At 46.0% G+C, this 10,690-nt stretch overlaps 1 protein-coding gene across 1 annotated transcript in view; it reads right to left on the bottom strand.

Moving 5' to 3' along the window:
- The window catches only part of GMPS (guanine monophosphate synthase), a 79,036-nt gene extending 69,404 nt beyond the window's left edge, over nt 1-9,632 (bottom strand). The window contains exon 1 of the mRNA XM_017522927.2: nt 9,270-9,632. Coding sequence (XP_017378416.1) covers nt 9,270-9,296 — 27 coding nt within the window. The 5' untranslated portion in view covers nt 9,297-9,632. The remainder of the gene's footprint in view (nt 1-9,269) is intronic.
- Between the last annotated feature and the right edge of the window lie 1,058 nt (nt 9,633-10,690).

The raw sequence follows: 10,690 nt of genomic DNA, 5'->3' as shown, positions 1-10,690 counted from the left end.
TTTTTTAGACAGTCTCGCTCTGTCACCCAGACTAAAGTGCAATGGCATGATCTCGGCTCATCACAACCTCTGCTTCCCGGGTTCAAGCAATTCTCCTGCCTCAGGAGATTACAGGCATATGCCACCATGCCCAGCTAATTTTGTATTTTTAGTAGAGACAGAGTTTCGCCATGTTGGTTAGGCTGGTCCCGATCTCCTGACCGAGATGTCCTGATTACAGGCATGTGCCATCTCCTCGATCTCCTGAATGTGCCACCACACCCAGCTGGGATTACAGGCATGTGCCACCATGCCCAGCTAATTTTGCATTTTTAGTAGAGACAGGGTTTTGCCATGTTGGTTAGGCTGGTCTCGATGGTGATCCACCCGCCTCAGCCTCCCAAAGTGCTGGGATTATAGGCATAAGCCACCGAGCCCAGCCTAATTTCCTCTCATATGTATCTCTCTATATATAAATACCTATATCTACTTCTATCTATAGCCTACTATTTCTCTGGAAAAACCTGACATATACTGCTACACAGCAGACAGAAATATAAAATGTGGCAGCTGCTTTGGAAAACAGTCTGACAGTTCACCAAAAGGTTAAACAGAGTCACTATATGACCCAGAAATTCCAGTCCTAGGAATATACTCAAGAGAACGAAAACTAATGTCTGGATAAAAGCTTACACAGAAATATCCATGGAAGCATTATCCATAATATCCAGAGTGAAAACAACCCAATGTTCATCAACCAATCAGTGGATAAGGTGGTATACATACAGTGGAATATTAGCAGGTAATAAAAAGGAATAAAGTACTTATTTATGCTACCAGATGAACCTCGAAAACATTATGCTAAGTGAAAGTTGCCACAAAAGACCATATATGTTAAGATTCTAGTCACAAAATGTCCAAAATAGGTACTATGGTCTGAATGTTTGTGTCACCCTAAAATTCATATGTTGAAACCTAATCACCAATGTGATATTATTAGGAGATGAGGTCTTTAGGAGATGGTTAGAGCATGAGGACAGAGCCCACATGGATGGGATTAGTGCCCTTATAAAAGGGGCCCCAAGGGCTGGGCATGGTGACTCACACCTGTAATTCTAACACTTTGGGAGGCCAAGAAGGGGGGATCACCTGAGGTCAGGAGATCGTGACCAGCCTAGTCAACACGGCGAAACCCCATCCCTACTAAAAATACAAAAATTAGCTGGGCATGGAGGCGCGTGCCTGTAATCCCAGCTATTTGGGAGGCTGAAGCAGGAGAATCGCTTGAATCCAGGAGGCGGAGGTTGCAGTGAGCCGAGATGGCGCCACTGTACTCCAGCCTGGGTGACAGAGCACAACTCCATTTCAAAACAAAAAGAGCCCCCAAAGTGAGGACACAGCAGCAAGCACTTCTATGAACCAGAAAGTGAGCCCTCACCAGGCACTGAACCTGCAGGTGCCTTGATTTTGAACTTCTCAGCCTTCAGAATTGTAAGAAATTGCTGTTGTTCATAAGCCACTCAGTTTCTGGTATTTTGTTTTAGCAGCCCCAACAGACTAAGACAATTGGCAAATCTACAGACAGAAAACAAATTTGTGGTTGACTAGGATTGGGAGGGAGGGATGGCTGCAGGAAAATCGGGACCCTTCCAAAAGGGTACAGGATATTTTTTGGGGCGGGAGATGAGAATTTTGTTTTTAAGACTGAGTTTCACTCTTGTTGCCCAGGCTGGAGTACAATAGCGGGATCTCAGCTTGCTGCTACCTCTGCCTCCCGGGTTCAAGCGATTCTCCTGCCTCAGCCTCCTGAGTAGCTGGGATTACAGGCATGTGCCACTGTGCCCAGCTAATTTTGTATTTTTAGTAAAGACAGGGTTTCTCCATGTTGATCAGGCTGGTCTCGAACTCCCAACCTCAGGTGATCCTCCTCAGCCTCCCAAAGTGCTAGGATTCCAGGCGTGAGCCACTGTACCCGGCCTGAGAATGTTTCAAAACTGGCTATACAAATAGGGGGTGATGGCTGTACAAATCTGTGAATACCTTAAGAATCATGGGGTTGGACACTTTAAATAAGCAAACTACGTATGTGAATTATATCTCAATAAAGCTGTTATAAAAATAATTTTTTTTTAAGAAAAATGGTAGAATCTAGACTGTGGGCATGCATGAATGTTGACTAAAATTTCTTTTAACTTGCTTGCCAAATAATGAGTATAATAAAGTTCTACTACTACCAATAACATAAAAATAATGATGTATCTACAAGTACTTTTGGTCATCTAAAATTTCCCAAATTAATCAGAGATTGATCTAAAATTTGTGCAAAGCAGAATTTTAGAAATCTGGAGTCCTAAATTTACATTCATAATAGGACTCAGGCGAATTACTGAGACTCATTCTCCAAATTGCAAATGAAGTAGAAGTAAATTAAATTTACATGGACTGCTGTGAGTTTTGATATAAAATTACTTTTTTTCTAGTGCAAAGGGAAGTAACTAAACAGAAAACTTAACACGTCCAGGCAACTTAAAGGTTTGAGAAACATCCCTTGCAAATGTTACAGCAGACTAGAGGTTCTTTAGCTTTCATCAGGTTCAATGTTGTTGGTTCACCACTTTTAAAAAACAAATAATTTATGACACTCAATTTTCAAGAATTTTAGAATAATTATCTTATTATATAACTAACTCAGAAAAATAACGCTAATGTATACACATTAGACTTGAATTTTAGCCAAATTTTAAATACACAGCACTGGGATAAATCAGAGCCAAACTCAGAACAATATGTGCTCTATAACTGGAGTGACCATATGGTCCAGTCTGCCCAGGACTCTCCTGATGTACATCTGTCGTCCCAGTATCCTATCCAGCTTAACATTTGTCTCAGATTTTTCTTTTTAACAACATACTATGAATAACTGCATTAAAGTAAAATAGGATGGGCTTGTTAATCTTTCACCTTATATTTAATACCACCTTGAGCTATATGGCTTTGTCTAGTGTTGTGTGGGCTGCAAATTAATGGTGCCCCCTTTAACTTCTCATTCAGTCTGAATGGCAAATACTGATATCACATCTCTTTCCTGACTCTTCTCTGATAAACTCAAGTACACTTGGACATAGGTAATTAAGGGTAGCTAACTCTATCCAGTCTTGGGTAATGATAGAAGTATCTGAAGTTGCTATTCCTGCCGACTACTTAGTGTACCTACCAATTGTGTTACAGCCATTCCTCACCTTGCAAGATGCACAGAGGCCTTGAGGCCACTATAAGATGAGTCAGTGGGAAATACGAGGTATTTGTGTAACACATGCAGGAAAGATGTTATGTGTCCCTGTGTATAATGTACAGAAGATAATAATCTGAACACCCTTGCTACAGGAGTTTTGCCATTTACTTACTTATTGTAATGTATAAATCCACAATTTTTTGTATGTAATATTTCATTTTGTTATAAATTTAAATTTCCACATCTTCTTTTATGTTCATGTGCCCCAGTTTAGAGATCTTATTCCCTTTCACATTATAACAACCTTAAGGAGTGTATAGACTTAACTACGTAATTTCCTAGGTCCCCAAAACCATGAACCTGAAGCCATAGCAAGGGTCCACAAACAAAAAAACCAATTAACCAATTTTTACTATAGCAAAGGGATTTTTTTCAACCGCTATCATTCTTGAGCAAATACGGAAGCATCTCTGTTCCACAATTAGCATGAAATACATAATATTCTACACAACCCAGAATTGCATATGCCATTCAAAGATTTAAAATTCTATGAAACAATTACATGTCTGTTGATACACAAAGTGCTTCAGAATTATGCATTAACCCTGACGCCTTCATTCATTTTAAGCATCTAAACATAGTTTAGGTTAGAAAGAGGCATAAAACCAAAGTTTAAGCCCAGGGCTGGGCACAGTGGCTCACACCTGTAATCCTAGCACTTTGGGAGGCTGAGACAGGTGGATCACCTGAGCTCAGGAGTTCAAGACCAGCCTCAGCAACATGGCAAAAACCCCATCTCTACTAAAAATACAAAAGATAGCCAGGCATGGTTGCACACGCCTTTAGTCCCAGCTACTCGGGAGGCTGAGTCAGGAGAATTGCTTGAGCTTGGGAGGCACAGGTTGCAATGAGGAGAGACATTGCACTGCACTCCAGTCTAGGCGACAGAGCAAGACTCTGTCTTAAAAAAAAAAAAAAAAAAAAATACTTTAAGGCCAGGTGCAGTGGCTCATGCCTGTAATCCCAGCACTTTGGGAGGTCAAGGTGGCTACTCACTTGAGGTCAGGAATTCGAAACCAGCGTGGTCAACAAGGTGAAGCCCTGTCTCTACGAAAAATACAAAATTAGCCAGGTGTCATGGCACACAGCTGTAATCCCAGCTACTCAGGTGGCTGAGGAAGTAGGATCACTTGAACCAGGTAGGTAGAGGTTGCAATGAGCTGAGATCATGCCACTGTACTCTAGCCTGGGCAACAGAGCCAGACTCTGTCTCAAAAAAAAAGAAAAAAAGAAACTTTAACATTGTACCACAACAGTAATTATTCTGGACAGCAAATAATTATTTAAACAACATCCTTTGGAATGTAATTCATTAACCTTAAAAAAGTATCAAATACATTGTACAAGTATAGAACAAGTCTATAATTTTTGTAAAAACTCTTAAAAGAGAGAATTATTTTCCTTAAGTGACAAGTTGGCCATGCTAAAGGCAATGTCATCTGAGATTCCTGGAGGAATTTCAAACCTTTCAAGTCTAAGAACATACTACACTAAAAACAATTCCTTTTGTCTGCAGCAGCTTTTCCACTCTAAATGAGTATCCTAACGGAATAAAATCTGAAGAAAAAAAAAATCTAACTTTTATCTAAGAAAAAAATTTACTGGCTGGGCACAGTGGCTCACATCTGTAATCCCAGCACTTTGGGAGGCCAAGGTGAACGGATCAACAGGTCAGGGGTTCAAGACCAGCCTGACCAACATGGTAAAACCCCTATTAAAAAAAAAAAAAAGTACTAAGTTGTGACAAAAGGTGATATAGTTGTTTAATTCTCAATGCATCCCAAATAAAAATCCCAGGTTATATTCCCATTCCATTCAAAATCTTAAATGGAAATTCCAAACTCAAAATTAACACTATGAAATGGCTGGGTATGACGGCTCATGCCTGTAATCCCAAGTTTGGAAGGCCAAGGTGGGCTACTCACCTGAGGTCAGGAGTTAGAGACACCAGCCTGGCCAACACGGTGAAACCCTGCCTCTACTAAAAATACAAAAAATTACACCGGGCGCGGTGGCTCACGCCTGTAATCCCAGCACTTTGTGAGGCCGAGGCGGGTGGATCACGAGGTCAAGAGATCGAGACCATCCTGGTCAACATGGTGAAACCCCGTCTCTACTAAAAATTCCAAAAAATTAGCTGGGCATGGTGGCGCGTGCCTGTAATCCCAGCTACTCAGGAGGCTGAGGCAGAATTGCCTGAACCCAGGAGGCGGAGGTTGCGGTGAGCCGAGATCGCGCCATTGCACTCCAGCCTGGGTAACAAGAGCGAAACTCCGTCTCGAAAAAAAAAAAAAAAAATACAAAAAATTACCCAGGTGTGGTGGCATACGCCTGTAATCCCAGCTACTCGGGAGGCTGAGGTAAGAGAATCACTTGAACCTGGGAGGTGGAGGTTGCAGTGAGCCGAGATCTCGCCACTGCACTCCATCCTGGGCTACAGAGCAAGACTCTGTCTCAAAAAAAAAAAAAAAAAATATCATTAAATGCCGTTAAAGATTTTGTATCACATGCAATCACTAAGGGAGTGTTTATAAAACATCTTTTATCCAAGTATCATATAACCTAGTCATAACCTCTCAGTGAAGGTGATAGGACAGGTACCACCTTTACTCCAACCAAGAGTCTCCCCCTTAGATGGAGGAAAAGAGTAGGAAACTTGACAAGTCACCCAAAGCACTACTCTGATAATGCTGGCTTAATAAAACTCAAAAAAGTTACTATGTCAGCTGGGCACAGTGGCTCATGCCTGTAATCCCAACACTTTGGGAGGCTGAGGCAGGCAGGTCACAAGGTCAAGAAATCGAGACCACCCTGGCCAACATGGTGAAACCCCGTCTCTATCAAATATACAAAAATTAGCTGGACATGGTGGTAGACACCTGTCGGTCCCAGCTACTTGGGAGGCTGAGGCAGGAGAATTGCTTGAACCTGGGAGGCAGAGTGGTTGCAGTAAGCCGAGATCTCACCACTGCACTCCAGGCTGGTGACAGATCGAGACTCTATCTCCAAGAAAAAAAAGTTACTATGTCAAATACACCCTTGCCTTGCCGTAGTAAAAAGTTTTTAAAGAAAAGCTGATCACCAACTCTGTGAGGATGCAAAGGCATAAGAATAACACAATGGACTTTGGGAACTTGGGGAAAGAGTGAGAAGAGGATAAGGAATAAAAGACTACAAATTGGGGGCTGGGTATACTGCTCGGGTGATGGGTATACCAAAATCTCACAAATCACCACTAAAAAACTTACTCATATAACCAAATGACACCTGTTCCCCAGTAACATAAGGAAATAAAAATTTAAATAAAGAAACAAAATGCTGGACAGGCACAGTGGCTCACTCCTATAATCTTAGCACTTTGGGATGGTGAAGAGGGAAGACAGCTTGAGCCCAGGAGTTCCAGACCAGCCTGAGCAACATAGCAAGACTTGTCTCTACAAAAAATAAAAATTAGCAGGATGGGGTGACCCACACTTGTAGTCCCAGCTACTCAGGAAGCTAAAGAGGTCAAGGCAGCAGTGAGCTGTGATCACACCACTGCACTCCAGTTTGGGTGACAGAGCAAGGCTGTCTCAAAAATATATATAAATTAAAAATTAAATAAAATACTGTGTATAAAAAGTAATTAAAATAACCCAAATGTTTTTATGGCTTTTAGGTTCCTCTCTAGTTTCTATCATGCAAAAATGCCATTTTAGAAAATCCTGGTAACTGAAATGTTCCAGAAAGAGGAATCAAAACCAGCTCTTGTCCAACCTTTAATTTATGAACTAGGATACACACAGCAAAGGCCCAATCAATGTACAAAGTAATCCTGTATATAGCACTTACACTTTCCTCCGAAGGGAAAGGTGATTCAGTTATAGGCTATGGAAAATAAGACTCCTACTTATATCCAGGTGGGCCTCTTAGAAATATGCAAAATAAAGTAGGTGATATAAGGCATTTCCACATGTTATATCTCTTTACTTAAAATGTTTATATCAATGGCATGTCATCGTTTGTCAGGATTTTTTTCCTCAGGAGTACATACAATAATCATAGACTTGATGAAGTATTTTAATTCTCCAGATGTTCCTCTTAAAAATGCTTCAATTCAATCTACAACTAATTGTTAACATAGTTTTTAAAATGTTTAATTATGTTATAAAACATGAAGAACCTTGAAATAAAATTCACCAAACTAATAAGATTATTTTTGTAATTCCAAGTCTAGCAAAACAAACAAAAAATATCAGTTAGGGAAAAAAAAATCCTCTTATATACTCTGGAAACAGATCTTACACTTTCCTCTGCCACTTAGTTTTGTGAAAATACTCCTCTCAAATGCACTATGTATTTTTCAAAACCCATAAATCAGATGTGAGTCCTTCTAACACCAGTTATTTCCTCTATCAGCATAAAGATGAATCTTTCCAATGAGTTGTAAAGCTCAAAACCAGACGGAAAAATGCTCTGCGAGTCAACTAGTATACAGGAAAGAGCTGGACAATGAGGTTTACATTTGCTCCTGAGGTCAGAAACAGAACGTCTGTGTGTCTTCATTAGTTATATAAACCTCAGAAAGAGCTCCCTGACCTAACCAACACTGGTGCCTTGGTTTAAAAGAGTTAAAATCAGCTACCTTATAATCTTGACTCATTTGTTCAACAAATACTTTTTGAATGATTACTGGGTGCTAAGCAGCCATTCAAGAGGACCTCTAAGATGTGACCCTTGAGCACCTCCTTTTAAAAAGAATGTTAAAATTCTGCTTAAGTCACTACTCCCTGACGTGGAGCACCAAATCCCACTCCAAGTATACATTCCCACCCACCGGAAAGAAATTTAATTAAGTTTTTTCCTAAAGCTAGGCCCTAAACAGCGTATAGGAGGAGGTATATCTTGCTGAAGTAAATCGCAATTCAAAACTGCGCGGTTTCCCGCTGGCAAAACTGACTTAGCGAAGGTCGGAAAGAACTCCAGGCCAATGAAAATTTTAATACAGAAGTGAAAGCGACTGTGCCCAATTCAGAAGCGGGACGAAATAAAGAGGAAGGGTCTAAGAAAAAAGTGAGTTGGAGGCGAGGAAATACCCAGAAGCGGTCAAACGCGCTCTCCCCGCTGGGTGCGTCAAGGTGGCAACTTTTCCAGCACCCCGGAACTCCCGACCGCCCAGCCCGCAGGCGAACAGGCACCGTTCGCGTTCCGGGGTTGGGGGGGACCCCAAAGGCGGGGAAGCGAGTTATCCCGCAAACCAGCAAGCTAGACAGGGAACGAGCTGGACGGGGGCGGGACCTGGACACACACACTTTCCCTCCGAGGATGGAGGAGGAGGAACGGAGTACGCGACCCCGGGGCCACCAGCCCTCACGCGGGCCTGCAGGGGCGTGGGGGGAGGGGGAAGACGGTGCAGCCCCGCGGAGCTAGTCTAGAACCGGCCTAACCGCCGCAGAGCCCAAGGCCGGCGGGGGGAATGGAGCGGGCCTCGCCGAGGGCAGGCGGGAAACGGGGTGGCGGGAAGACCCGAGGCTCGCCTAGCTAGAACGCCGCACAGGAGGCCCCGAACCTGCCCTGCCTTCGGCGGGCCCCGGGATAGCCACAACAGGCCCCTAGCCTCCCAAACGGACGGGGTGGGAGCCGAGGAAGCCCCCACCCGACCCGCAGACACACAAGCCCGCTCGCCTCCCTACCCCCACCCGCGGGCCGCGCTCGCGGGCTCTGCGCCCCACAGCTGCGCGGGGGAGGCAAGGGCCAGTGGCACGGCCGCAGGGAGCCGATGCCCTCCCCGACGCCCGGACCTCGACTCGCAGACAGAATCAACAAAGCACCGCCGCTCCCGAGGAGAAAAAATGCCACAGGCCCCGACCAGGGACTCTCCGACGCGTGGCTGCCCGGGCCGCAGGGCTGCGCGGACGGGCTGGGGAGAGGGGGTGGGGAAGGGCCCCGCTAGGTGGCTCCCCGGCCCGGGAGCCTCGCCTCCGCAGGGAACCGCTGCGGCAGGGACCCCCACGCTGACCTTGGAGTCTCCGTTGCACAGAGCCATCGGGGCCAGGGCCGGGGCCGCGGCGGTGGCGGCGACAGTACGAGACGGGGCGGGAGGGTCCCGGAAGGGTCAGCGCCGCGGGCCGAAGCTGAGAGGGACGCCTGGTCAAGGAGCAGCCGGCCACGGAGAGGAGCCAGCCGCCAGAGAAGCGCCGAAAGGAGCAGCAGCCGCGGAGCGCGGGCCCCAGCGCCGCGGGAGAGGAGACCAGCAGCGCGCACGCTGCCCCCGCCTCTTGCTTCCGCCCCAGCCGGCCACTGGGAGGAGCCAGAGCCCGTTGAGCTTGGCAGCCGAGCCTCAGATACCCTTCGCAGCCGCCGCCAAACCGGCCTGCCCTCGAGAGGAGGGGCTCGCGGCGGCTGGCCCCGCCCTCCAGGCCCGCCCCCGCCGGCAAAGCCGGCTGGGTCTCCCAAGGCCCGCCCTTGGGAGGAGGGGCCCGCGGCTCCGCCACGGAAGCCTGCCCGTGGAGAGGGAACCACGGAGGCCGGCGCCCGCCTCCGTCCCGCCCGCCCTCGGGAGGAGGAGACCGCGGCGCCCATCGGCTCCGCCCCTCCCGCCCTCGCACCGAGGAGCCCGCCCCGGGAGGAGGGGCCTGTGGCGCCGGCCGGGAGAAAAGCCGAAGCCGAGCCAGTTTGCCGCTGGCCGATTTGCCTGCCGCCTGGGACGGCTGCGGAGGCTGGCGGCACCTAGGAGGCCTCCTGAGAGCTGGGCCCCTGGCGGAACTCTTAGCCGGTGGCGTGGCCTTTGGTTGCCGGACATGAGGGAGGCCAAGGCTGCTTTGGAAGGTTTCTTGGCCACATCTCAAGGACGTCGTTGTAGGACCTGATCACTTGGGAACTTTAAAAGTTCTACAGCTCTCCACAAAAAGTTCTACAGCAGGTGCAGTTTTTCCAAAGAGAAGGGAGTTTGGGAGTGGTCATCTGGTAAGCAGCTGGGCCAGGAAACTGGTCATGAAGCTCTGTTGGCACAGCAGTGTTTTTATTGGGATTGTTTGTGGGAAAGGGGCTGCAATCCCTCCACCTACCCCTTGGCAACCATCAAGATGAGGTGTTACCTTGAATTTGGTTACCTAGAGGCCTAAATCGGGATTGGGGTATAAAGAATAATACTTGAGATGGCTTCCAGCTAACAAAGTCTTTCCACAAACATTATTATAATACAGCCAACATTTGCTACGGTCATTCTTGTGTCAGACTCTAGTTAAGGTATTAAGGAGCCAGTGAGAAAACACTTTCGAAACTAACTTTAACCTACCCCGTGAAAGCAGTAAGGTAGGATTGATAATTCTTATCCTTTTTACAAATGAGGAAATTGAGGCTTAGTAAGATAATGTGCCTCTCAGTATAGAAGGGAAGGGCTCCCCAAACTGGGAAGGAGTAGACAGTTTATTAGTAAAA

The sequence above is a fragment of the Cebus imitator genome, unplaced genomic scaffold (genome assembly GCF_001604975.1).
Source record: "Cebus imitator isolate Cc_AM_T3 unplaced genomic scaffold, Cebus_imitator-1.0 Scaffold25, whole genome shotgun sequence".
NCBI classification, from domain to species: Eukaryota; Metazoa; Chordata; class Mammalia; order Primates; family Cebidae; genus Cebus; species Cebus imitator.
The sequence above is the reverse complement of the archived record's forward strand: the minus strand, read 5'-3'. Positions and strand labels throughout refer to the sequence as shown.